Here is a 27,753-nt window from a genome sequence, read left to right on the forward strand (position 1 = left end):
TCTCTCTCTGTGTCGCGCTCTCTCTCTGTGTCGCGCTCTCTCTCTCTCTGTGGCGCTCTCTCTCTCTCTCTGTGGCGCGCTCTCTCTCTCTCTGTGGCGCGCTCTCTCTCTCTGTGGCGCTCTCTCTCTCTCTCTGTGGCGCGCTCTCTCTCTCTCTGTGGCGCGCTCTCTCTCTCTCTGTGGCGCGCTCTCTCTCTCTCTCTCTGTGGCGCGCTCTCTCTCTCTCTGTGGCGCGCTCTCTCTCTCTCTCTGTGGCGCGCTCTCTCTCTCTCTCTGTGGCGCGCTCTCTCTCTCTCTCTCTCTGTGGCGCGCTCTCTCTCTCTCTCTCTCTGTGGCGCTCTCTCTCTCTCTCTCTGTGGCGCTCTCTCTCTCTCTGTGGCGCTCTCTCTCTCTCTCTCTCTGTGGCGCGCTCTCTCTCTCTCTCTGTGGCGCGCTCTCTCTCTCTCTCTGTGGCGCGCTCTCTCTCTCTCTCTGTGGCGCGCTCTCTCTCTCTCTCTCTGTGGCGCGCTCTCGCCGCTCTCTTTCTGTTTCTCATCTTCTCTCTGTCCCTCCCATTCCTCTCTCTCCCCCACTCACAGATGCGGACCTCTCTCTGGACTGCGAGGGGAAGTCGGACTCGAGCCCAGAGCGAGAGCCAGCAGAAGATGAATCCAAGGGGGCAGACGGCAGCAAAAAGAGGAAGAGGAAGCCATACCGGCCGGGTAGGGCACCTGATTGGAGGAGACAGCTCCTCTGGAGCTTGAAATGGTGCAGTACGTGCCCAGCGCTGTAGCTAGCCATAGCCCTCAACACACAGCCAGCCAAGCTCAGGGATGACAAGACAAGGCCTCAGAAGGAAAGAAAGAAAGAGGGCTTATTCTGGGGGTTATAAATGGTGTTTTCTCAGGCTCCCGAGTGGCGCCACGGTCTAAGGCACTGTATCTCAGTGCTAGAGGCGTCACTACAGACGCCCTTTTTAGAATCCAGGCTGTATCACAACCGGCCGTGATTGGGAGTTCCATAGGGCGGCGCACAATTGGCCCAGCGTCGTCCGGGTTTGGCCGGTGTAAGCCGTCATTGTAAATAACAATTTGTTCTCAACTGATTTGTCTGTTAAATAAAGTTTACATTTAAAAAAAAATAATCTAGATTGAAGATGTTTCCCTCTCATGAAAGCATTGAGGTGTGCTCTATGGAAACACCAAGATAAAACCCCATGTGTTCTCTGTCCTCCCAACAGTCATTTCCTAATAAAACAGATCTAATACAAGTTATATTTTATGACAATTTGGATACTTTGCTTTCTTGGAACCGGCAATCTTACCTTGGCTATGTGTTGGTTCATTGTTGGTTCATCTCCTCCTCAGGCATTGGTGGCTTCATGGTGCGCCAGCGGAGCCGTCCAGGCCAGGGCCCAGGCAAGGCCAAACGATCCCTGAGCAGGAAGGATTCGTCTGGCTCGGTCTCTGAACCCCCCACAGGAAAAGAGGAGGGTGAGTTCCCACACATCTACCGATGCGTGATCAATTGCTTTTGTCTGAATATCCTATTTCTTCCTCGTGAAAATAAGTTGTCGAATAAAATGACCAAGCATGCATATGCAGATTCTATATTTGAAAGGATCAGGTTCTGACCTACTCTTCGGTGCCCACTGCAGGCTGGGGAGAGATGCTGCCTCATAACCCTGTGGATGAGACGCCACCTGGGCCAGATATCCCAGAGAAGATCAAGAAACGATATAGGAAGAAGAAAACCAAGCTAGAGGAGGCCTTTCCCACCTACCTGCAGGTCGGTCCCACATCTACAGTGTCTTCAAAGTATTCGTACCTCTTGACTTGTTTCACATTTTGTGTTACAGCCTGAATTCATAATGGATTAAATCTATAATGACAAAAGTGAAAGCATGTATTTAGAAATGTTTGCACATTTATTGAAAATGAAATACAGATCTCATTTAAGTATTTTCACCCCTGAGTCAATACTTAGAAGCACCTTTGGCAGCGATTACAGCTGTGAGTCTTTTTTGGGTAAGTCTCTAAGAGCTTTGCACACCTGTATTGTACAATAGTTGCCCATTTATTCTTCTTTTAATTCTTCAAGCTCTGTCAAGTTGGTTTTTGATCATTTCCGGAGAGACGTTTTCAGGTCTTGCCATACATTTTCAAGCCAATTTAAGTCAAAACTGTAAATAGACCACTCAGGAACATTCAATGTTGTCTTGGTAAGAAAGTCCAGTGCATATTTGATTTCGTGTTTTAGGTTATTGTCCTGCTCAAAGGTGAATTTGTCTCCCAGTGTCTGTTGGAAAGCCAGGTGAACCAGGTTTTTCTCTGAATTTTGCCTGTGCGTGTAGCTGTATTCCGTTTCCTTTTATCTGAAAAAACTCACTTGTCCTTGCCGATAACAAGCACACCCATAACATTATGCAGCCACCACCATTCTTGAAAATACGAAGAGTGGTACTCTGTGATATGTTTTGGGCAAATCCAACAACACAACACTTTATGTTCAGGTCAAAAAGTGAATTTCTTTACCATAGTATTACTCAAGTGCCTTGTTGCCAGTGGTGGAAAAAGTACTCAATTTTCAAACTTGAGTAAAAGTAAAGATACCTTAAATAGAAAATGACTCAAGTAAAAGTGAGTCACCCAGTAAAATACTACTTGAGTAAAAGTCTAAAAGTATTTGGTTTTACATATACTTAAGTATCAAAAGTAAATATAGTTGACAAAATATACTTAAGTATCAAAAGTAATTACTAATAATTTAAAATTCCTTATATTAAGCAAACCAGATGGCGCAATTAAAAAAAAATTTTTTTTTTATACGGGTAGCCAGGGTCACACCAATACTCAGACATTTTAAAAACAAACATTTGTATCTAGTGAGTCCGCCAGACAAGAGGCAATAGGGATGACCAAGGATGGTGTCTTGATTTGGGCCATTTTCTATGCTGCTAAGCATTCAAAATGTAACAAATACTTTTGGGTGTCAGGGGCAAATGTATGGTATAAAAAATACAGAATTTTCTTTAGGAATGTAGTAAAGTAAAAATTGTCAAAAATAGAAATAGTGAAGTACAGAAAAAAAACTGTCCAAAAACCTACTTAAGAAAAAATGCTTTAAAGTACTACTTAAGTACTTTAAACCACTGCTTGTTGCAAGCAGGATATATGCTTTGGACAGTTTTCCTTCTTTTCACTCTGTCATTTAGGTTAGCATTGTGAAGTAACTACACATTTCTTTATATTTGTTTTACCTTTATGTTATTGAACCATCCTCAGTCTTCTCATATCACAACCTTAACTCTAACTGTTTTAAAATCACCATTGGCCATGTGGTGAAATCCCTGAGTGGTTGGATTTGCCCAAAACATAACTTTTTGTCCAGAATATAAAGTGTTAATTTCTTTACCACAGTATTACTAAAGGATCCGCCCCTTTTTTTCAATTTTCCCCTAAAATGACATACCTAAATCTAACTGCCTGTAACCTGGCCCTGAAGCAAGGATATGCATATTCTTGGTACCATTTGAAAGGAAACACTTTGAAGTTTGGGGAAATGTGAAAGGAATGTAGGAGAATATAACACAATAGGTTTGGTAAAAGATAATACTAAGAAAAAAACAACCAATCACCATTGGCCTCATGGTGAAATCGTTTCCTTTCTCTACGTCAACTGAGTATCTGTGTAGTGACTGGGTGTATTGATACACCATCCAAAGTGTAATTATTACCGTAACTTCACCATGCTCTAAGGGATATTCAATGTCTGCTATTTTAATTTTACCCATCTACCAATACGTGCAAGGCATTGAAAAACCTACTTGGTCTTTGTTGTTGAATATGTACTTAAAATTCACTAATCGATTGAGGGACCTTACATATAATTGTATGTGTGGGATACAGAGATGAGGTTGTCCATAAAAAAAAATCTTATTAACTATTATTGAACACAGAATTAGTCCATGCAATTTATGCGATTTGTTAAGCACGTTTTAAATCCTGAAAATATTTAGGCTTGCCATACATAACAAAGGGGTTATATACTTATTGACTCCATATAATACCACTTTGATCTACACACAATACCCCATAATGTCAATCTCAATTTAATCAATAGAAAATGTAGGCTGTAACACAACAAAATGTGGTAAAATTAAAGGGGTGTGAATACTTTTTGAAGGAACAGTACGTTTCGGCTGACATTTGTCTCAGGGTTTATGGGATTTGGAAGATCTGTCAGTTAGTTTTTGTTATAACTGAGGGAATATATTTAGCCATGATTCCCTGGCATAGTTGTAAGGGTACAATTAGGCAAAAGCACCACTTGGTGCCAGGCACAGTGTTTGGAGTAGAGATCGTCCTGCTGCAACAACAAAAAAACATGTTAAGGACCTCCATATGCAGATAAGTAATTGTCAGAATAAGCTGCCAACCTAAATGTCAACCACTTTCTTTGAGGCAACCATTCATAGATGCAGGAGCACACTGATAGCCTGGAACGTCATATTGCATCTTCATAAAATGTAGTTTTACCTCCCCCAATGAGAGGCCTGAGAATACTCAGCAAAAAAAATATCCCAATGCCCCAGGGCAGTGATTGGGGACACTGCCCTGTGTAGGGTGCCGTCTTTCGGATGGGACGTTAAACGGGTGTCCTGACTCTCTGAGGTCATTAAAGATCCCATGGCACTTATCGTAATAGTAGGGGTGTTAACCCCGGTGTCCTGGCTAAATTCCCAATCTGGCCCTCAAACCATCATGGTCACCTAATAATCCCCAGTTTACAATTGGCTTATTCATCCCCCTCCTCTCCCCTGTAACTATTCCCCAGGTCGTTGCTGCAAATGAGAATGTGTTCTCAGTCAACTTACCTGGTAAAATAAAAATAAAATAAATACAAATTCTGCCTGACAACCACTTAAAGATAGACCATTGGAGATGGCAGAAGCCCCGTTTGTGTGCTCTCGTAAAGTGGGAGGGAAGGCTGCCAGGACTTGTCCTTAAAGGATAGCTAAAATCCTCTACTCTGATCATCCTTTTGTTTTGGGGGTTCAACATATGAACGCTAGACTACCTCGCTCTCTCTCTCTTGCTTGCTCGCACTCCTGCTCTCTCTCGTCTCAAACCCAGAGCCCTGTGTCACCTTGTGTTGGCCAGAACAGATGAGATGTGAGGAGGTGCATTAAGCCATGGGCATCTGTCACTACTGGTCTGTACTCAACAGCAGGAGGGCACAGAGACCGAGGAAAACATAAAGGATCCCGACTCCCAACACAGAGCACATTGGATTAATTATTGAGTTGGTTAGCTAGGCTTTTAATGTCCCAGCATAGTGGGAGGCTGCAGCAGTCACGTGATGTCTGTCCTCTGCGAGATAAGACGTTGCTGATGGGGAGATGGATATGGATCTATCTACACCGGTAGAGAGGGAGAGAGTCCACTGACGCTAGTAAAATAAATATCTATATATATATATGAAATATTTGAAGGGATGGATCATCTCACTGTGCTTGTTGATGAAAGTTCCATGGGGAGGTGGGAGATAAAGGTTGACAGTTATCCTGAAATATGGTGGGTCTATGGAGAAGTGACCCGTGTTGTGTGCCTTTCTAGGAGGCGTTCTTCGGTAAGGACCTGCTGGATAAGAGCAAGCAGAGCAGGCAGCAAGCGGTGGAGTCTGGGCTGCTAGAGGAGGGCCAAGCTGGAGCTGGAACCGGGCCCCAGGGGGACAGGAAGCATCCCACCACCAGCATCCTGGACCCATCCTCAGATCCCTTGCTCAGTGCCGCCTCAGCCTCGTCCAGACCAGACGGACCACCAGGATCACGTATGTACTACACAGATGCAGATGGAGGCACAGACGCACGCACACACCACACACTTGTCCATTGATCCATGCCATGGTTTCTGACTGTCATGTCTGCATGTCTTCTCATCCACAGAGCCCTCTGAGGAACCTCTAGTGGATCTGTCTGAGGTTCTCAACACTGATGCAGACCTCCTGAGGATGCTGGGGAAACAGACTGGTGACTCTGGTATGTCACTGATCTTTTTATTTTTTAAATTTTATTTCACCTTTATTTAACCAGGTAAGCTAGTTGAGAACAAGTTCTCATTTACAACTGCGACCTGGCCAAGATAAAGCAAAGCGATGCGACAGAAACAACAACACAGAGTTACACATGGAATAAACAAGCGTACAGTCAATAACACAATAGAAAAAAAGAAAGTCTATATACAGTGTGTGCAAATGGCATGAGGGGGTAAGGCAATAAATAGGCCATAGTAGCGGAGTAATTACAATTTAGCAATTTAACACTGGAGTGATAGATGAGCAGATGATGGTGTGTAAGTAGTGATACTGGTGTGCAAAAGAGCAGCAAAGTAAATAAAACAATATGGGGATGAGGTAGGTAGATTGGGTGGGCTATTTACAGATGAACAGATAGCTCAGATAGCTGATGTTTAAAGTTAGTGAGGGAAATGTAAGTCTCCAGCTTCAGCGATTTTTGCAATTCGTTCCAGTCATTGGCAGCAGAGAACTGTCAGGAAAGGCGGCCAAATGAGGTGTTGGCTTTGGGGATGACCAGTGAGATATACCTGCTGGAGCACGTGCTACGGGTGGGTGTTGTTATCGTGACCAGTGAGCTGAGATAAGGCAGCGCTTTACCTAGCATAGACTTATAGATGACCTGGAGCCAGTGGGTCTGGCGACGCATATGTAGCGAGGGCCACCCGACTAGAGCATACAGGGTGCAATGGTGGGTGGTATAAGGGGCTTTGGTGACAAAACGGATGGCACTGTGATAGACTACATCCAATTTGGTAAGTAGAGTATTGGAAGCTATTTTGTAGATGACATCGCCGAAGTCGGGATCGGTAGGATAGTCAGTTTTACGAGGGTAAGTTTGGCGGCGTGAGTGAAGGAGGCTTTGTTGCGAAATAGGAAGACGATTATAGATTTGATTTTGGATTGGAGATGTTTGATATGAGTCTGGAAGGAGAGTGTACAGTCTAGCCAGACACCTAGGTATTTGTAGTTATCCACGTATTCTAGGTCAGAACCGTCCAGAGTAGTGATGCTAGTCGGGCGGGCGGGTGTGGGCAGCGAACGGTTGAAAGCATGCATTTGGTTTTGCTAGCGTTTAAGAGCAGTTGGAGGCCACGGAATGAGTGTTGTATGGCATTGAAGCTCTTTGGACAGTGTCCAAAGAAGGGCCAGATGTATACAGAATGGTGTCGTCTGCATAGAGGTGGTTCAGGGAATCACCCGCAGCAAGAGTGACATCGTTGATATATACATCTCTGAGGCTGTCATAGTGGGGAGAGTTTACTGCCAGCCTGGGATGTCTTGCTGTCTGTCTTTTCAAAATGGGATAAATTCTCACCAATTTATCCTTACCTCAAATACATTTTTATTCAGCACATATTTGTCACATACTTTTCCAAATTATTTTATTCCTTTTTTTAGTATTATCTTTATTTGTCATTGTTTCAAGTGTGTTTTATGCATTTATTTCCAGTTTGATTTGCTTGCTCTGTCTCCAGTATTCTGTTCTATTCACTCATCTTGTGTCTTGGTTTCGGTTCCATTCCTGCAGGTCTTGATTTTTGCCCTTTCCAGGTCGACTCCTCACCTCCTCCTTTTGGTAAGGGCTCCATGGCCTTAATAGCAATAGTACATTCTCTTTGAGTTACTGTGTGCGCGTGTCCTCTCTGACCCTCTCACTCTACATTTCACCTGGTCTACAATGGCCTCTCTCACAAAAGGTTTTCCAATCCTTTGTTTGGTTACGGTTCTGTTTGTGAAGTACAAATTCAAGTCTAACTGACAGAACGCTAAACTGATTCAAATTGTCACCGAAACAAATGGTCAAGGACAGAAAAATAGCAATTTAGAGGCAGATTATTTAGAGGGAGTGAGAGGCCTTGGTGAGTGGCCTTCCAATTTGTGGTGACAGCGAATGTCTCCGTCTCTCTCGTCCCTGTTCGGTGATTGGTGAAGAATAGGTTCTTAGCAACTCCACTGAGGCCAATAAAATTCTGCATCCTTGGTTCTTTCTCAGTAATCACTACTTTTATGTAACTTAAAGTGCACTTAGTATTTCTTCACCTCAAAAAAAGCCTTGGTGGCTCACAGTTCGCAGCAGTCGTCCTGACGTTGATGGATGGATGGTTGTAATGTGTTTCTTTGAGAGTAGATTAGATGCGAGTAGATGTATAGTAGATTTAAAGATTCAACTCAAAAGATAGTCATCATGAGTAATTCTGCTAAGCTTGCACCGTTGCTGATTATCTAAATTTAATTTGCACACAATGTAGATATCCCCTTGTTATTCAAATGAGTCGCAAAGCTTATTAGCCAGATAAAGTTCTGATTGCGTCTAGCTTTGAAGTGAGTGTACCATGCATAGTTTTTGATGTATATTTTTGCTCATGTGTCTCTGTGTGTGCTTTCTCAGCTGGTCTGGACATTGGGCCCTTGACAGACCGCTCCCCAGCGCGCGCCCATTCTCAGTCTGGCCGCCGGACTCCCCGTACGCTCCCAGATGAACATCTGGACGGGATCTTCAGCCCAGAGCTGGAGATGGCTGACGGTAGGTTCAACACCTGGTGGTCAACACGTCTGTATTTTAGCCCCTTTATATTCAATTCACTGCTTGGTATAACTCTGATCAGATGAATCATCTGTGTCCTTTCTTTTTCTTCTGGCATCAGAATCGATTCTCAGCAAACTATACAAAATACCAGGTTGGTTATTACGTTTTTCTTATCACTATATATCGTTTCCCTCATTCAGAGAACCAGGGTTATACATAACTGAACATTACTATTGTCTGTCTATCAGTTTTAACTCTACTGTCTGTATTAGTGTTAACTACTGTCTCTATGTTGTTGTGCCCTGTAGAGCTGGAAGGGAAGGACGTGGAGGACCTCTTCACTGCCGTCCTGAGCCCCAGCACCAGCCATCCACCACAGATGCCTCAACCCCACGGCCCACCTGGGGAACCAGGAACCAGCCTGGCACACCCTCACGCAGGTACGACTCTCATCAGGGTCTTGTAGCAGATACTGGCAGTATTTCGCTCTTCTCTGACGTTTTGATAAGACTAGGGCTGTTACGGGGACGTATTACTACCACACCAGCATTCACAAGTCATGACCGCAGTCAAATGCCACGTGACCACGGCTTCTCCAAAACTGTGCTCTGATGCCGCTGATGTTCATTAGTAGCCTACAAAACTTGCTAACTGACAGTCGCTAATGGCCTGGTACTCTGCGCTCTATTTTTCCTCTAATCATTCTGACATCAATGTAAATGTAATCGAAAATCCAATCAAACACTTCATGAGAGCCCATGAGCTCATGTTGCACAACATTTATATAGGCTATGCAAGAACACAGTTTTGATGGCCTCTTAAAAAGAGAAGGATCCCATCAGCTTTCTATAGGTTAGGCCTAGGTCTGGGCGATATATCAATAATTATCGAGGTAATTACTTCCCTCAATAACGATATAAAAACGCTTAGATTCATTTTCGATAATTTTCAATAATGTCGATATGGAATAATTAGGTACAGCAGTCCATTTCACCTCTGACACAGCAGGAACGCGCGGAGAAGTGACCATATGCACGTGGAGAGGTATACTCCTACTAAAAACCACTTAGCACCTCGAGTGATGGAGTAGCCGCTATTAACCACGAAAGATGTGTGATGTAGGTGAAAACAGTGGCAGTGATAGCCATGGAGAAGGAGCAGAAATTACAATGAAGAAATTATTGATAAAAAGGGTTAAACTGTTTCAGTCATTTGGATGTGGTTTGGCTTTTTGAAGTCCGACAAAGAGCAGAGCAATGTTCGGTGCAAATTGTGCCGTAGAAAGATGGCTACGAAGTCTGGTAATACGACAAACCTTTTTCAACATCTGAAGCAAAATCACTCTTTGGAAAATGCAGGAAGTTTGAGTTTGCGCCGCAGTATTGATAAACGCCCCTCAAGCACCAGCCAATCTAGGGATGTTTGCCCGAAGCAGTCAACACTGACAGCGTTTATGCCCTACAAGCAAACATCGAAAAGACAAAGACATCACAAATGCTATTATGCATTGCATTGCTAAGGACATGCTAACAATTAGCACAGTCGAGAAGGAAGGTTTCAAGAGGCTTATCAATTTAATTGACGCAAGGTACATGCTCCCTGGCCACAAACATGGAACAATTTTCATTAAAGTATAATTTTATGTGTAACTCACATAATAAAAGAAAATGTAACTTTTTTTTAACTAGGCAAGTCTGTTAAGAACAACTTCTTATTTACAATGACGGCCTATTGGGAAACAGTGGGTTAACTGCCTTGTTCAGGGGTAGAACGACAGAGTTTTACCTTGTCAGCTCGGGGATTCGATCTAGCAACCTTTCGGTTACTGGCCCAGGCTACCTGCCTAGTGGTTTGTTCAGCCATTAGGCATTCTTGAGTCTGAAGCAGATATGCAACTTTTAAACATTATTTGATTAATATCGTGATAATTATCGTTATCGAATGTAAAAATATATAAATATTGTGGTAATTGATTTGCCATATCGCCCAGCCCTAGCTAGGCCAACTATATTTATTTCTCAACTTTCCTAATATTAGCACATTGCTTCTCTTTACAACAGGAGTATAGTATCAAGGCACAAGGCGAGACTCAGATGCAGACACAGGAGGCAGATGGTTGTGCACTAATTTGTTTACATCCCTGTTAGTGAGCATTTCTCCTTTGCCAAGATAATCCATCCACCTGACAGGTGTGGCATATCAACAAGTTGATTAAACCGCATGATCATTACACAGGTTCACCTTGTGCTGGGGATAATAAAAGGACACTATAAAATGTGCGGTTTTATCACACAACACACTGCTACAGATGCCTTAACTTTTGAGGGAGAGTGTAATTGGCATGCTGACTGCAGGAATGTTCCTCAAAGCTTTTGCCAGAGAATTGAATGTTAATTTCTCTACCATAAGCTGCCTCCAATGTTGTTTTAGAGAATTTGGTCAGTATGTCCAACTGGCCTCACAACCACAGACCACGTGTAGTGGCGCCAGTCCAGGACCTCCACATCCGGCTTCTTCACCTGGACTGTCTGAGAGGAGGGGGGTCGGGGGGCTGACTCACCAGTGGGTGGGCCTATGCCCTCCAAGGCCCATGGCTGCAACCCTGCCCAGTCATGTGAAATCCATTGTTTACGATGTCATTTATTTAAGTAGACTGATTTCCTTATTTTCTGTGTTCCTCAATACTGTTAGCCCGATGAGCTAAAGCCTAGGCATTAGTTCAGAGCGCCAATGCAAGTCTTCATGTTTCAGAAGAGGTTGCTCATCACACGAGCATCGTTTTCCTACAGTAATGCAGTCCCGTTGATATAATCCTGTTTTTGCATACAGGGAATGCCATGTTTCCACGGATGCCAATGATGAACGGGCTGATGGGACCTAACCAACGATTCCCTCTGAATCCGTCCAATCCCGGAGCAGGACCCTGTATCCCAGACAATTTCTCTCCCCTCCACCGCATGCCTTTTACTGACAATCCAAGGTACTAACTGCAAATCTTACCTTGCTGTGGAAAGCACATAATGATCTGACAAACTGTATTGAACGTTAAGTCATCTCCATACAAAATACTCGGTTTAACCAAATCAAATTGCAAACTTTGTTAGTGACTGTAGTTACCGTAGGGAGCTCTAGTTGTCTACAAAACAATGATAATGATGACTACATGTTTTTTTGTATATCACTCAAATCCCTGTACTTGTGTCCTTCCTGCAGGGACAGGACGTTTAATCAGATGGCCAGAGAGGCGGTGAGTCCGTGGCAGGGGGCTCCTGTTCTTGTCCATGGAGGCCCAGGCCTCACCCCTCCTCCTGGGCCTGGGCCTGAGGGGGGTGAGGCAGAGGCCATGTCCAACGCCCAGAGGAGCACACTGAAGTGGGAGAAGGAGGAGACGCTGGGGGAGCTAGCAACTGTAGCCCCTGTCCTTTACACCAACGTCAACTTCCCCAGCCTTAAGGATGAGTTCCCAGGTGTGTGTGTTTCCCAGTTACACCTCTGTGCATATCCAGCAGTTATCATGACTTACATTACAGTGGCAGATGTAATCAGATGTCCTTTTTGAGCTGCAGTCTGTTTTAGTCATATAAAAAAAGTATCTTCCTTCGGCACTCTACAGACTGGTCTACAAGAGTCAAACAGATTGCAAAGCTATGGAGGAAAGCAAGTTCTCAAGACAGGGCCCCATATGTGGTAAGATGCATTTCATTCTGCTTAAATTACTTATTGTCCCCAGTAGACACATGCATTGAACATGTGAGAATGTGAAGATATTGTAATATCTCTGTCTCCCTTAATTAAACTTTATTTTTTTGATGTGGTATTGATTTTATGAGTCAGACTACTACGTATTGCCGCTTTAACAGAAGAACCTCAGTTTTCAGTGTTAACCTCACTACAGAACCTGTCATTTCTGGCAGAGGCCATGTTTTAATGACCTGCACTTGATCAAATAATGACTGGAAGAAAATAAAAAAAAAATTTGTAATCGTCTCCAAAGGTTTCTATGGCACCAGCTGAAATTATTTATTATGTGTGTGTATTTGTCTGCGACTGATTGTTCTCCGCAGCAAAAAGCAAGGGACAACCGGGCTGCTCTGCGCATCAACAAGGTCCAGATGTCCAACGAGAGTCTGAAGAGGCAGCAGTCGCAGCAGATTCCTCTGTCCCAGCAGCCTCCCGTCTCACTGCAACTCCCCGACGAGGTGTTTGACCCCAACATACCTCTAGACACAGACTTGCTCTTTAAGGACCCTTTGAAACCCAAAGAGTCAGAGCATGAGCAAGAGTGGAAGTTTAGACAGGTAAGATTGTATTCAGAGAAGTGAGGTAGTAGTAGTGTGGCCTGTAGTAGTGTGGCCTGCAGGCAGGTTAGTGTGTGTGAGATGCAACCAGGTGAGATGCAGTTTAGGAAGGCCCCCCCAAAAAAATACATTAGTCAAATAGTCTCTTTTTTGTCTTTGTAATTTAGGCTGCAAAGCAAACATGCATTGCTTGTGAAGTCACTATTGAATAAACTGAACATGTTTTGCCTTTTCATCCTGTTCTTACGACAGCAAATGAGACAGAAAAGCAGGCAGCAAGCCAAGATCGAAGCCACCCAGAAGCTGGAGCAGGTGAAGAACGAGCAGCTGCAGCAGCAGCAGCAGCAGTCAGGCAGCCAGTCGGAGGGAGACGGTAACAACAGTGGCAACCAGAGCCCTTCCTCCCAGCACGGCAGCAACGGCAGCATGTCCCCCATGCAGCACAGCACCGGAGGTAAAGAGGGCTTCCTCCGACATCAACTGACAGGGACGCCCACCTCAGGGCCCCCCGAAGACGTGTTTCTGCGGCCCCCTCCTCCCCCTCCCTCAGGGGGTTCCTCTCAGCCCCAGTCCCCCCAGGTGTTCTCCCCTGGCTCCTCCGGCTCCAGACCCTCCTCTCCCTGTGACCCTTACGCTAAGATGGTGGGCACTCCCAGGCCTCCAACTCTAGGATCCGGCGCAAGCCGCAGAATGTCCATGGAGTCTGGCAAGTCTCCCACCTCTCTGATGGATCAGCAGGACAGAGGGAGGCTCACATCTCCCGCTAATGAGGCTTTTGGTTCGCCCACTTCCATGAGTAGGGAGATGGATCCCTATGCCAAGCCCCCTGACACCCCCAGGCCTGTTGCTGCGGACATGGACCCCTTCCTAAAGCCTATGGGCCCACCCAGAGTCAACCAGGGTCCTCAGGGGAGGCCCCCGATGGGCTCTCCAGTGCGGGGAGACCCTTACTCCAGACCCATGATCCGCCAAGAGGCCTACCAACGGATGGCTCAAAACAGGATGATCCTGTCAGACCCTTACTCTAGACCTCTGTTAGCTCCCATCCCAGGAAGCAACGAGCAGGGCTCAGTCCCTCAGTCTCTATTCAAGACCCCCATGCCTCCGCCCCAGGCCCAGGACCCCTTCAACAGACCAATGGGACACCTGTCAGACAGATTCTCTCAGCAGGGAGACCCCTACTCTCAGGCCTCTCATACTCCACGACCCCACGACAGTTTCACCAGTCCACCCAGGATGGCCCAGCACCATCCCCAGGGCCACCCCTTCCCCCAGCCCGGCCCAATAGCACAGTTACCTAACAGAAACCCTTACGCTCATGCTCCCTCTACCCCAAGGCCCGACCACTTCACATATGACCCCTTCACCCAGCCCCCTGGAAACCCAAGACCCTCTTCAGACCCCTATGCTCAGATGTCAGGTACCACTCGACCCATGAATGACCCCAGTTGCCAACTTCCTGGAAACAGACCGTTCTTTGAGTCCAGCTACGCTCGACCTCCAGGAACCCCTCGCCCACACGACAACTACGGTCAGTCTTCGGACCCTTACTCCCAGCAGCCCAACACTCCTGGCCCTGGCATGAACCAGTTCCCTCACCCACACCCCCAAGCACCTGGTCAGAGGATGTCCCCCGGGCACTCCATGGACCCCTACGCCCAGCAACCTGGTACACCTCGGCCCCCCATGGGAGAGAGGTTCTCCAAGTCCCCAGGCAGCCAGAGGCTAGCCCCCATGGATCCCTATGCTAGCCAACCTGGAACCCCCAGGCCTATGAGTGGTGACATGTTCTCCCAGACCCCCAGGCCGATGCTGAGTGACCCGTACGCCCAAGCTCCAGGAACCCCCCGGCCAGGGATGGGGCCTGACGGGCTGGGCAGACTGCAGGGGCAGAGGCCTGGTCCCATGGGGAACCAGCAGGACCCTTTCTCCACTCAAGGCGTTAGGCCCCAAGACGCTCCCTTCCCGCACCCTGGGTCACAGACACCAAAGCATCACGGTGGGATGGCCGATGATGGATTCTCTCCGTCACCGTCCAGACGTCCCAACCAGACGCCTGTCCATGATCCTTATGAGCAGGCACCCATCCCCCCCTGTCCACAGCCAGCAGAAAGACTGGAGATGAAGGAGCAGCAAGGCCAGGACCCTGGAGGACAGCTGCAAAGACCCTCCCAGATGCCTGGAACCTCCTCTGAGGTTCAGAGTGTCTCCCTGGCCGACAGTGAGGAGAGACTCAGACAGGTAGGAGGACTGACACTTGTTTTTAACTGCTCTTATCTTTATTTAAAGCATTATCTTTCAGAGATTCATTTCATCCGCTTCAGTATTCACTTAAATAAAATGTTTTATCCCTTGGCAAGCTGGAAGCCATGGTGATTAATAGCTTATACATTTCTATCACTTTTAATTTTTCAAACAAATATTCAGTAGAGTTCAGTCATGAATTATCTAGTTGGAGGTCTGACTACTCGTGTTTTATTTAGCGTCAACGCATCCGAGAGCTGATCCTGAAGCAGCAGCAGCAGAGGAGTGCCATCCGCCAGGAGAACGCTGGTAACATGGCCCCTGGCACCCCTCGACCCTGGCCCCATGAGGGCCACGGACAGCAGTGCGAGATATTCAGTCGTCCCCCTCCACCCTACCCTGGGCAAGGACCCATGAGGTTCCCTGGACCCTTCCCAGGAGACCAGCGTGGCCCTTTCCCTAATGAGGGCCAGTTCCCCAGAGGACAACATCCTGGGGATCCTAATATCAGACATCAGGGGCCAAGGTTAGTAACTGGAATTACTGTCCTTACAGAGGTTACAGTAAACATGTCGTCCCCCATGAATGATGCAGCGCCAATTGAGATATCGCGTGTAATTACATTTCAGTTCATTACTATAGCTTCCGCCTTGGGCCAAACAGTGTCATTTTGTAAATGCTGGATCTCTATGGCAAGACAAGTCATTCACCCAAGTTTTGACAAAATTGTCCCAGTGCTGTCGGAGATATGGACGGAGACCGATCCACAGTCGTGGTTGACAATAAATAAGACTATCTTTTATATGACTCATGAAATTTGTAATCTAAGAGAAAACAAAATTAGTCTCTCTAGATTGAATGTGGAGAATGTCTGAGAAAATTCAGCACAGGAATATGTATTAAAATATGTTTATTTTCTATCTCTCAGGTTTGCATTTCCACCTGGTGGGCCGGGACCTCACGGAGGACAGGAGTTTTTCCTCAGAGGCCCCCACCCCATGCAGGACATCCACCCGGGGATGAGACGCTCTATGTCCGTGGACATGGCCAAGTCCGTGGGGGGCAACCCCAACCCTTTGGGGCTGCCACAGCATTTCCCTCCTCGCGGCCTGCCAATGCAGCAGCACAACATCATGGGTCAGCCTTTCATCGAGCTGAGACACAGAGCCCCTGACAGCAGACTTCGCCTCCCCTTCGGTCCCAACGCTATGGATCAATGTCCCAACATGGATCCCAACCTCCAGCCCCAAAGACCTTCTGGTTTCATGGGAGTACCTGAGTTCAGGTTCTCTCCAGGTATGAACCAAGATGGCCCCAGGATGATGATGGATTCCATGGTGAACCAGCAGGTTGGCCAGAGCCAGCTGTCCTCTAGCATGGAGAACCTCCACCAGCAGCAGCAGGCTCAGATGCAAGGGGGCACCATGCCCAGGCAAGCCCAGCTGATGAGGTCCATGAGCCAGCCAGCTTCGAACGAGTCCCAGAGTATGTCAGCTTCTTCCATGATGACGCCAGGGCCATCTGTTGGACACACTGATGATCAGGGAGTCTCCATGGCTAACAACCACGATGGAGTGGAGGAGAAACTGGACACCGTCGAATCGGCTGTCAAAGACCTGGAAGACGTGGAGGTAAAGGACCTGGTCGATGCCGATCTGGACAACCTAAACCTGGATCCGGAAGAAGAAGACGGCAAAGACCTGGACCTGGAGACCAACGATTTGCACCTGGATGACTTCCTGACATCAGGGAAGTTCGACATCATCGCGTACACCGACCCTGACCTGAACGATATCAAGAAGGACATGTTCAACGAGGAGTTGGAGCTTAGTGACCCCATGGAAGACCACAGTGATGCCTCAGACTTCCAGAAGGCTTTGTCTGAGAAGAGGAACTTCCACTCTAGCTGTGGTGGTGCTGCATCTTCCTTCTCTAATTTAACATCTGGAATGGGGAAGTCAGAGGGAACGGCCGAGAAGTATTCCTCGTCAGCTGACGTCAAACAGGAAGTGAGCTGTACACAAAGCGCTGCTTCCTCTCTGCCCTCGAAGCAGAAGATCAAAATGGTAGACGGAGACAACCTGTCCCAGACGTCCAATGACAGGACGGCCCAGCAAGCAGACGGAAACACTAACAACCAATCAGGAGTGCTCTCTGACTCCACCCCAGTCCTCTCTAGCTTACTAATCAAACAGCAGCCAGAGGACTCCTCCTCTGACAATCAAGGCAGTGGTAACTCTATGGCACAGCCAAACCAAGATGCTCAGAACAACTCCCAAACCATGGATCCCACTAGCAGGGGAGAAGGAGAAGTAGAGACATCCATGTCTACCTTTGAGATAGACCAGAGTGGGTTGACCCCGGCTCAGCAGGCCCTGTTGGTCCAGACGTTGGGCCAGGTGGGGCCAGGGGGGCACAGACCCCTGCTGCTGGAGGAGCAGCCCCTCCTCCTACAGGACCTGCTGGACCAGGAGAGGCAGGAGCAGCAGCAGCAGAGGCAGATGCAGGCCATGATCCGACAACGCTCCTCCAGTGACTCCTTCTTCCCCAACATCGGTAACTAGATGTTTTTCATTCAGGCTAAATGCTTTTATTCCAGTTCAAACAAGTTATTTACCTTCACATTTTGTATGAGAAATAAATAGTATGAATATAAGTGGTATGTATAGAGTAACTTGTCTATAAAATAAATCATTGAGGACATTTGTCTTTAGTAATGGGCAAGTTGCTGACCGCACATCTTTTTTTGTCTGCAGATTTTGACGCAATCACTGACCCTATTATGAAAGCAAAGATGGTCGCTCTGAAAGGCATCAACAAAGTCATGGTTCAAAACAACATGGGAATGACACCGATGGTCATGAACAGGTTTCCACCTGGTGCTGCAGCACCGTGTCCTGAAATCGCCTCTGCATCTCCACAGGCCGTTGGACAGGTAACTGAACCGCTTATCACCAAATCAGTTCTCTCAAGTCATCTTTCATACACAAACCATACTAGGAAACACAAATTATAACAACAATTTGTTTGTCTCTTTCAAAACCAGGATGGCAAGCTGACACCCGCGGTGGCAAGGCCCAACCCTCCGAGTTTTGGATCAGATTTTGTCAGTAAGTTCCATTTCAAATTGTCAGTAAATTCATCTTTTGATTTACGAGTCAAAGTTCAATAATAATGGCATAAATTAAAATTCTGTCTAAGATATTTTTTTGGCTTAGCCCATAGGGTGTTTTTAAGAAATGCTGTTCAAAATATGTCATTAAACTCACTCTGTTATCTCTCCCTCAGATAAAGCTCAGAAGGCTCAGTACGAGGAGTGGCTCCAGGAGACCCAGCAGCTGCTCCAGATGCAGCAGAAGTTTCTGGAGGAGAAGATCGGAGCCCACAGGAAGGCCAAGAAAGCCCTGTGCGCCAAGCAGCGCACAGCCAAGAAGGCTGGGAGGGAGTTTGCTGAGGAGGACGCAGAGCAGCTCAAACATGTCACAGAGCAGCAGAGTGTAGTCCAGAAACAGCTGGAGCAGGTAAATGCTGCTGAGGGCACTCTTTCGTTCACCTTTTTCCATCAGCACTTCCTCTCACCCTTGCACTATGCTCGCATTTCAACTCTCAAATTGCCCTTGCTTGGAGAGCTATGTTTTGAGCCCCTTGTCAAAAATGTTGATTTTTTTCTACAGTTATTCAGACATAATTTCAATGCTCCTCATAATGATCATGAACATGCATTAAATGATGCCAATGAAAACATTTAATTGTTATTGTCTTTGTTGGGGTTTGAGACATGCATTGTCATGAGTTTGCCTAATTGCTCATGAATTGTGTTTGGTTCTTGTCCTTTCAGATCCGGAAGCAGCAGAAAGAGCATGCCGAACTGATCGAGGAGTATCAAGTGAAGCAGCAGCAGCAGCAGGGTGGCAGTGGCATGCCTCCCACTGTGATGCCAGCGACTGTGCCAGGAATGCCACCAATGCAGGGTGTCCCTGGTGGCAAGGTACCAAGCGGGCCTCCGATGAACCAACAGCCACCTATGAACCCCATGATGCATCAGGTGCCACTACATCCAGGCCAGCCGAACGCCCCTCCACAACACATGCCGATAACCAACCAACCAGGCTGGCATCCTGGAGCTCCCATGCCCATTGGTGGCCCCAATATACCCCCTCAGATTCCCATGGGAAACCCAGCTCAGCAGCCCTCCCAGATCCCCCAGCAGATGCCTCCCCAGATGCCCCAGCAGATCCCCATAGAAAACCAACCTCAGACTCAACCCGGTGGGGTCACAACCCCACAGGGCTCTGGTTTGAAGTTTGACGACAACAACCCGTTCAGCGAGGGCTTCCAGGAGAGAGAGCGCAGGGAGAGGCTGAGAGAGCAGCAGGAGAGGCAGAGGGTCCAGCTGATGCAGGAGGTAGAGCGCCAACGGGCACTGAAACAACGCATGGAGATGGAACAGCAAAGCTTGCTGGGGCCCGACGGTGGGAACATGGCGCCCATCTCACAGATGCCGTTCTTCAATGCCGAGCTGCCCCAGGACTTCATGCAGCCACAGAGGCTACAGCTACCCCAACAGCAGCAGCAGTTGGGACCGATGTTTCCCCAGCAGCAGTCCATGCAGTCAGGGATGGGCTCTCCTCCTGGGGTCTACATGCAAGGCGGTGACCGGAGGGCCATGATGAGTAACGGGATGCTTCCTCAGGACATGGGGCCGGGTGGTTTTGGGCCTGATACCATGGGTCTACAGGGAGCTAACTTCTCCCAGGGTCCACCCAAACCCAGGAGGTTCAGTGGGCCAGGCATGATGCCTCAGATGCCCGGAGAAGGCCCCCCGTTTGGCGGAGACTCCTCCATCACACCCCTGCCTTCCAACTTCCCCGGCTCGGGTCAGTCTCTGATCCAGCTCTACTCCAACATCATCCCGGAAGAGAAGGGGAAGAAGAAGAGGAACAGAAAGAAGAAGAAAGACAACGACGACGCAGATTCCGTTAAAACCCCGTCCACGCCGCACTCTGACCTCACAGCCCCTCTGACACCCTGCCGGTCGGACACATCCTCCACACCCACCAGGAACAACGCCCACCTCTTCGGGGACCAGGACCTCTCCAGGTCCCCCTTACTGGGCTCCTCCACCTCTACCCACAGCCACTCTGAGCTGGAAAGGCAGCTCTCTGGAGGAGGTTTGGGGGTGGGTGGTGGTGGGCAGCCCGGAGGGATGAGCAGCCTCCCATCAGATGTCGCCAGGGCCCAGGCTCTGGAGCAGGAGCGCATCCTCAGCAACATCAAGCTGGAGCAGACTGAGAGCACCGAGTGCGCCTCATCCGACATGTGCTCAGGGATGGGCATGGTAAAGGAGGAGGGTGGACCTGCAGCACAGAGCCCCTCGCACGGTGGGGGAGCCAAGGGGGAGTCTGGGGGTAATAACGAGCTCCTCAAACACCTGTTGAAGAACAAGCAGACACCTCTTAATGGACCAGGGCTTCCACACCAACGGACAGACGAGAGCCTGAGGTTTGAGGAGGAGGACGTGGCTACGGACTGCAAGGCCCTGCTGCTGAGGCAGAGCTCCATGGACAGCAATGGGGTGAGTCTCACTCTGTCTGGCAGATAAGGCATGGCAGTGGAGGCTGGTGGAGGCTAAATTGCAACAGCTGGGATGGATTGAATGGAACAGTTCCTTTCCATTCATTACAGTGAGCCTGTCCTCCAATTTCTCCCTCGACCAGCCTCCATTGAGTCAGTGATCGCTAGCTTGCTATGTAGGTAGATGAGCAGCCAGTGTGAGTCACAGCCAAGCCAAGCAGGCTCAGTGAATCAGTCAGATGGGTCGTGTCTCTCGCTGCCTGCGACAAACTGCTGTGAGTCATAGTAGGACGCAGTATTTTAGGCTGAGTCATGATTGATTAAATGTTTTTTGAAAACACTCAGACATACCCAAAAGGCTTAAGAGTTGACATTTGACTATTTATTTATTGACGGTTATCATCCTTCTTGATGTCATGTTTATTTATTTTTATAGATATTGTTGTGCTTGGTCATGAGAGTGACACTGCTGTCTTATCAGTTCCTCTGTTAAATGGACAATAAAGTCATTTTTATCTACCTTCTCCCAGGCGTATTCAGACGGACAGATGTCTGGCCTGCCAGAGTTCCCAGGACCGCTGCTAGCAGGACAGGAGAAAAAGAAAGGCAGGAACAAGAGGACCCCCAAGGGAGGGGAGAGGACCGCCTCTCGCTACAGGAAGAGGAAGAAAGAGGGGGAGGAGAAGCATCTGGTGCACTGTAGCACAGATGCACTAATGACCCAGCTAAAACAGGTAGGGGATATACCTAAACATCACATAACACTAGGGAGTATGTAGTCCGCGACAGAGAAGAAGCCAATGATGAAATAGTAAAAGGAGCACTGTTGATTCTCTAAACACACTTCAGAATATAGACTACTTCTTACACCGGTAGGCCACATTCAGCATGCAGAAAGGCTACATGCACTCTCATGTATCTCGCATTGAGGGGAGGTGAATTCTCCCTTCAGAGATATTTCTTTACACTACTCAATCTTTAGCAGTGCTGTGATGCATTGACCACAGAGCTAACTAATTACAGATAGGATAGGACGGTGCCCCTGGTGTGTGTATGCTGATACCATTACATGTATCATAGCCAAATACACTACATGACCAAAAGTATGTGGACACCTGCTTGTTGAACATCTCATTCCAAAATCATGGGCATTAATATGGAGTTATGCCCCCCTTTGCTGCTATAACAGCCTCCACTCTTCTGGGAAGGCTTTCCACTAGATGTTGGAACATTGCTGCGGGTACTTGCTTCCATTCAGCAACAAGCATTAGTGAGGTTGGGCCCTGATGTTGGACGATTATGCATTGCTCGCAATCGGCGTTCCAATTCATCCCAAAGATGTTCGATGGGTTTGAGGTCAGGGCTCTGCAAGCCAGTCAAGTTCTTCCACACTGATCTCGACAAAGCATTTATTTTTGGACCTTGCTTTGTGTAAGGGGGCATTGTCATGCTGAAACAGGAAAGGGCCTTCCCCAAACTGTTGCCACAAAGTTGGAAGCACAGAATCGTCTAGGATGTCATTGTATGCTGTAGCCCGAACTATGACAAACAGCCCCAGACCGTTATTCCTCCTCCACCAAACTTGACAGTTGGCACTAGTGTTGGGGTAGGTAGCGTACTCCTGGCATCCGCCAAACCCAGATTAGTCTGTCGGGCTGCCAGATGGTGAAACATGATTCATCACTCCAGAGAATGCGATTCCACTGCTCCAGAGTCCAATGGTGGCGAGCTTTACACCACTCCAGCCGACACTTGGCATTGCACATGGTGATCTTAGGCTTGTGTGCGGCCGCTTGGCCATGGAAACCCATTTAATAAAACTCCCGACAAACAGTTGTTGTGCTGACGTTCCTTTCCAGAGGCAGTTTGGAACTCGTAGTGAGTGTTGCACCCAAGGACAGATGCTTTCTACACGCTTCAGCACTCGGCGGTACCGTTATGTGGGCTGGTGGCTGAGCCATTGTTGCTCCTAGACGTTCCCACTTCATAATAACAGTACTTACAGTTGACCTGGGCAGCTCTAGCAGGGCAGAAATTTGACAAACTGACTTGTTGGAAAGGTGGCGTCCTATGACGGTGCCACATTGAAAGTCACTGAGCTCTTCAGTATGGCCATTCTACTGCCAATGTTTGTCTATGGAGATTGCATGGCTGTGCGCTTGATTTTATACACCTGTCAGCAATGGGTGTGGCTGAAATAGCAGAGTCCACTCATTTGAAGGGGTGTCCACATACTTTTGTGTATATATAGTGATTATGGACTAGCAAATTATGCCCCCCCCCATGGTGCTGTTCATTCATTAAGTCTGATCATATAATGTCTTCATAAATGGCTGTAGTTAAATGGAATAGAAACTACACAGTTTGATTTGCATACTGCTATCCACATTTTGATGGTATAGAACCATATATGAAATGTAGAAAATGATGTTCATTGAAAAAAATTGTCGTTGAATACTGGGTGCTGCTACACCATACTGTGTGCATCTCATTGATAAATGAGACATAAATTATAATGTTCTTCTTACCAAAGGTTATTATAAAACAGTCAACCAGCTCTTTAGAGTTACAATTTACTCGGTGCTTTGTCAAAGTTAAATTACTGTCATTTTGGTAAGTAATTGCTGTCAGTTTTATTCCCGTGTGGGAAGAATAATTGTAGAAAATGAATTTAATGGAAATCTAGGCTTTCAAAACACACTTCAATTAGAAATACCCGATAATCGCTGTAAACCATAAACAAGGACAAATTACACACAGACTTCAACTAAACACATAGCCACCACAGCAGAGTTGAAAATGTGAGTAATACCTCAGGCATGTTAATTGGAGTGGTGCTATTTGTGTTCATATATCTGAGGTAATTATGGAATTTTGCAGGGAGTTTTACACCACTAGAACATTCCTCTCACTTCACAGACAGTGCTTTCATAAAGTATTCATACTCCTCGACTTATTCCACATTTTGTTGTTGCAGCCTGACATTAAAATGTATGAAATCTATTATTATTATTTTTTACCTATCTACACACAATACCCCATAATGAAGAAGTGAAGACATGTTTTTTGACATTATTGCCATTTTATTGAAAATGGAATAATACAGATATCTAATTTACATAAGTATTCACAACCCTGAGTCATTACATGTTGTAATCGCTGCCAAAGGTGATTATAACTGTGAGTCTTTCTGTGTACATCTCTAAGAGCTTTGCAAACCTGGATTGTACAATATTTGCACGTTATTCTTTTTTAAATTCTTCAAGCTCTGTCAAGTTGGTTGTTCATCATTACTAGAAAGCCATTTTCAAGTCTTGTCATAGATTTTCAAGACGATTAGAGTCGAAACTGTAACTAGGCCACTCAGGCACATTCAAAGTCATCTTGGAATATTGGGCTTTGTGTTTTAGGTTATTGTCCTGCTCAAAGGTGAATTTGTCTCCCATTGTCTGTTGGAAAGCAGACTGAACCAGGTTTTACTCTAGGATTTTGCCTGTGCTTAGCTCTAATCCATAAATTTTTATCCTAAAAATCTCCCTAGTCCTTGCCGATTACAATCATACCCATAACATGATACTTGAAAGTGTGAAAAGTGGTACTCTGTGAGGTGTTGTTGGATTTGCCCCAAGCATAACGCTTTGTATTCAGGAGATAAAGTTAATTTCTTTGCCACATTTTGGGCAGATTTACTTTAGTGCCTTATTGCAAACAGAATGCATGTTTTGGAATATTTTTATTATGTACAGGCTTCTTTCACTCTGTCATTTAGGTTAGCATTGTGGAGTAACTAATGTTGATCCATCCTCAGTTTTATCCTTTCACAGCCATTAAACTCTATCTGTTTTAAAGTCACCATTAACCTCATAGTGAAATCTCTCACTGGTTTCCTTCCTCTCCGACAACTGAGTTATGAAGGACACCTACAGTTGAAGTCGGAAGTTTACATACACCTTACCCAAATACATTTAAATTCGTTTTTTCACAATTCCTGACATTTAATCCTAGTAAAAAATGATCTGTCTTAGGTCAGTTAGGATCACCACTTTATTTTAAGAATGTGAAATGTCAGAATAATAGTAGAGAGAATGATTTATTTCAGCTTTTATTTCTTTCATCACATTCCCAGTGGGCCAGAAGTTTACATACGCTCAATTAGTATTTGGGAGCATTGCTTTTAAATTGTTTGACTTGGGTCAAATGTTTCAGGTAGCCTTCCACAAGCTTCCCACAATAAATTGGATGAATTTTGGCCCATTCCTCCTGACAGAGCTGGTGTAACTGAGCCAGGTTTGTAGTTCTCATTGCTCCACACGCTTTTTCAGTTCTGACAACACATTTTTCTATAGGATTGAGGTCAGGGCTTTGTGATGGCCACTCCAGTACCTTGACTTCGTTGTCCTTAAACCATTTTGCCACAACTTTGCCGCCCTTTGCCTTGATGACAGCTTTTCACCCTCTTGGCATTCTCTCAACCAGTTTCACCTGGAATGCTTTTCCAACAGTCTTGAAGGAGTTCCCACATATGCTGAGCATGTGTTGGCTGCTTTTCCTTCACTCTGCCGGTCCGACTCATCCCAAACCATCTCAATTTGGTTGAGGTTGGGGGATTGTGGAGGCCAGGACATCTGATGCAACACTCCATCACTCTCCTTCTTGGTCAAATAGCCCTTACACAGCCTGGAGGTGTGTTGAGACATTGTCCTGTTGAAAAACAAACAAGTCCCATTAAGCCCAAACAAGATGGGATGGTGTATCGCTGCAGAATGCTGTTGTAGCCATGCTGGTTAAGTGTGCCTTGAATTCTAAGTAAATCACAGACAGTGTAACCAGCAAAGAACCCCCACATCATAACACCTCCTCCTCCATGCTTTACGGTGGGAAATACACATGCAGGGATCATCCATTTACACACACGCTTGATGGTTTTTGCAACTGCACTTGAAGAAACTTGAAATGTTCCACATTGAATGACCTTCATGTCTTAAAGTAATGATGGACTGTTGTTTCTCTTTGCTTATTTGAGCTGTTCTTGCCATAATAGAGCTATCTTCTTCTATCTATCTTCTACCTTGTCACAACACAACTGATTGGCTCAAACGCATTAAGAAGGAAAGATATTCCACAAATTAACTTTTAAGAAGGCACACTCATGAAGCTGGTTGAGAGAGTGCCTAGAGTGTGCAAAGCTGCCATTAAGTTAAAGGGTGGTTATTTGAAGAATAGATTTTGATTTAACACTTTTTTGGTTACTACATGATTTCATATGTGTTATTTAATGGTATTGATGTCTCCACTATTATTCTAAAATGTAGAAAAGCATAAAAAGAAAGAAAAATCCTTGAATGAGTAGATTTTCTAAAACCTTTCACCAGTAGTGTACATTGGTTGTCAGGGGGAAGGTTGCCTACCGCTGCAAAGTAGACATGGGCTAGCCAAAAACAGTACAGAATGGGATAGTCTAATGGTCATTTTATGGTCCCTGTAGTCTCGTTTTTACCCAACGCCTAGATCTTGTTAGGTCGCAGCAAGACATTACATTTTTTCCCTAATGCTAGGTACCATGTTATAAATCCAATGTGGTTCTCTGAATGGATCATGACGAGAGGCAGGGAGTGTGTTGTGTACCTCCAGTCAAGTTGATTTGCAAAGTTTCATCGACATTAATGTAATATTTGCTTAGATATGATGGTAGGGAGATATGAATTTAAACTTTAAAATTGAACCAATCCCAACTATTGTCGCGACTATAATCATCATTAGCTCATTCAACCCCTCTCCTTTCCCCTGGCTGAAAGTCTTCCCCAGGTTGTTGCTGTAAATGAAAATGTGTTGTGTTTATTAGGTGTCAAACAGAAAATAGAAAAAACTGAAACAGGGAGGGACTATCTGGATGCATACCACTGCTGGCTTGCTTCTGAAGCTAAGCAGGGTTGGTCCTGGTCAGTCCCTGGATGGGAGACCAGATGCTGCTGGAAGTGGTGTTGGAGGACCAGTAGGAGGCACTCTTTCCTCTGGTCTAAAAAATATCCCAATGCCCCAGGGCACTGCCCTGTATAGGGTGCCGTCTTTCGGATGGGACGTTAAACGGGTGTCCTGACTCTCTGAGGTCATTAAAGATCCCATGGCACTTATCGTAAGAGTAGGGGTGTTAACCCCGGTGTCCTGGCTAAATTCCCAATCTGGCCCTCAAACCATCATGGTCACCTAATATTCCCCAGTTTACAATTGACTCATTCATCCCCCTCCTCTCCCCTGTAACTATTCCCCAGGTCGTTGCTGCAAATGAGAATGTGTTCTCAGTCAACTTACCTGGTAAAATAACAAAACTAAAAAAAAAGTGATCAAATAAAAAATATAAACTTTCATTTTTTGTTTCAAGAAGTTTAGCTACAGTGTGCTCTACTGAACGCAAACTGTGTAAAGTAAGGATTGAGTAAATAAATAGTTACACCTCATGTCTCTTCCTCCTCCCTTTTTCTCCTCTTTCTATTCCTCTCTCTTTTTCCTCCTACAGCAGCTGTCCCTTCTGCCCCTCATAGAGCCCCTGATAGGTGTGAACTTTGCCCACTTCGCCCCTTATGGCAGTGGCCAGCTCAACGGGGAGAACCATCTGTCTGGGACCTTCGGTAGCGCCGCTCTGGACGGAGTCTCCGACTACTATTCCCAGCTAGCCTACAAGGTGAGGCCTCAGCTCCAACCACTAGGCGTAGGCGGTATACCCTATATACTATATACCGGGGTATTTGGAAAAAGCCACTGGCCGTTTTTTCAATACTGTTGAAATTATTACATTTGTAGCTACTTTTTAAGTAAATACCTGCAGTCAACTTGTGCAATATATTAGGCGATAAAGAACATTGCATTCCTCATGTCACCTGTTACATTATTATGAAGCTTACGGTAGTCCCCAGTCACATGTCATGTGGTGTTTGTTTACAAGCAGACAACTAGAGATCGGAACCTTGAGTCTCTCACTCTTGTGCAGCATGCACCAGGTGATCTAATTATAGTATGGAATCCACAACTAAATGTTTGCCAGCTAGATATCTGATA

General features: G+C 46.2%; 1 protein-coding gene across 6 annotated transcripts in view; it reads left to right on the forward strand.

Moving 5' to 3' along the window:
* The window catches only part of LOC129824108 (histone-lysine N-methyltransferase 2C-like), a 131,441-nt gene that overhangs the window by 76,662 nt on the left and 27,026 nt on the right, over positions 1–27,753 (forward strand). For 3 of the 6 annotated variants that reach the window (XM_055883450.1, XM_055883451.1, XM_055883455.1), the window contains 22 exons: positions 579–701; positions 1,347–1,472; positions 1,637–1,767; positions 5,598–5,811; positions 5,927–6,019; positions 7,586–7,633; positions 8,447–8,581; positions 8,703–8,735; positions 8,893–9,024; positions 11,414–11,564; positions 11,798–12,051; positions 12,198–12,271; positions 12,649–12,882; positions 13,135–15,123; positions 15,366–15,652; positions 16,055–17,682; positions 17,883–18,061; positions 18,173–18,236; positions 18,415–18,647; positions 18,965–20,701; positions 21,231–21,434; positions 27,215–27,379. In XM_055883450.1, coding sequence (XP_055739425.1) covers positions 579–701; positions 1,347–1,472; positions 1,637–1,767; positions 5,598–5,811; positions 5,927–6,019; positions 7,586–7,633; positions 8,447–8,581; positions 8,703–8,735; positions 8,893–9,024; positions 11,414–11,564; positions 11,798–12,051; positions 12,198–12,271; positions 12,649–12,882; positions 13,135–15,123; positions 15,366–15,652; positions 16,055–17,682; positions 17,883–18,061; positions 18,173–18,236; positions 18,415–18,647; positions 18,965–20,701; positions 21,231–21,434; positions 27,215–27,379 — 8,234 coding nt within the window. The remainder of the gene's footprint in view (positions 1–578; positions 702–1,346; positions 1,473–1,636; positions 1,768–5,597; positions 5,812–5,926; positions 6,020–7,585; positions 7,634–8,446; positions 8,582–8,702; positions 8,736–8,892; positions 9,025–11,413; positions 11,565–11,797; positions 12,052–12,197; positions 12,272–12,648; positions 12,883–13,134; positions 15,124–15,365; positions 15,653–16,054; positions 17,683–17,882; positions 18,062–18,172; positions 18,237–18,414; positions 18,648–18,964; positions 20,702–21,230; positions 21,435–27,214; positions 27,380–27,753) is intronic. The other 3 variants (XM_055883452.1, XM_055883454.1, XM_055883453.1) reach the window with 3 other exon arrangements.

Source organism: Salvelinus fontinalis, chromosome 26 (assembly GCF_029448725.1).
Source record: "Salvelinus fontinalis isolate EN_2023a chromosome 26, ASM2944872v1, whole genome shotgun sequence".
NCBI lineage: Eukaryota > Metazoa > Chordata > Actinopteri > Salmoniformes > Salmonidae > Salvelinus > Salvelinus fontinalis.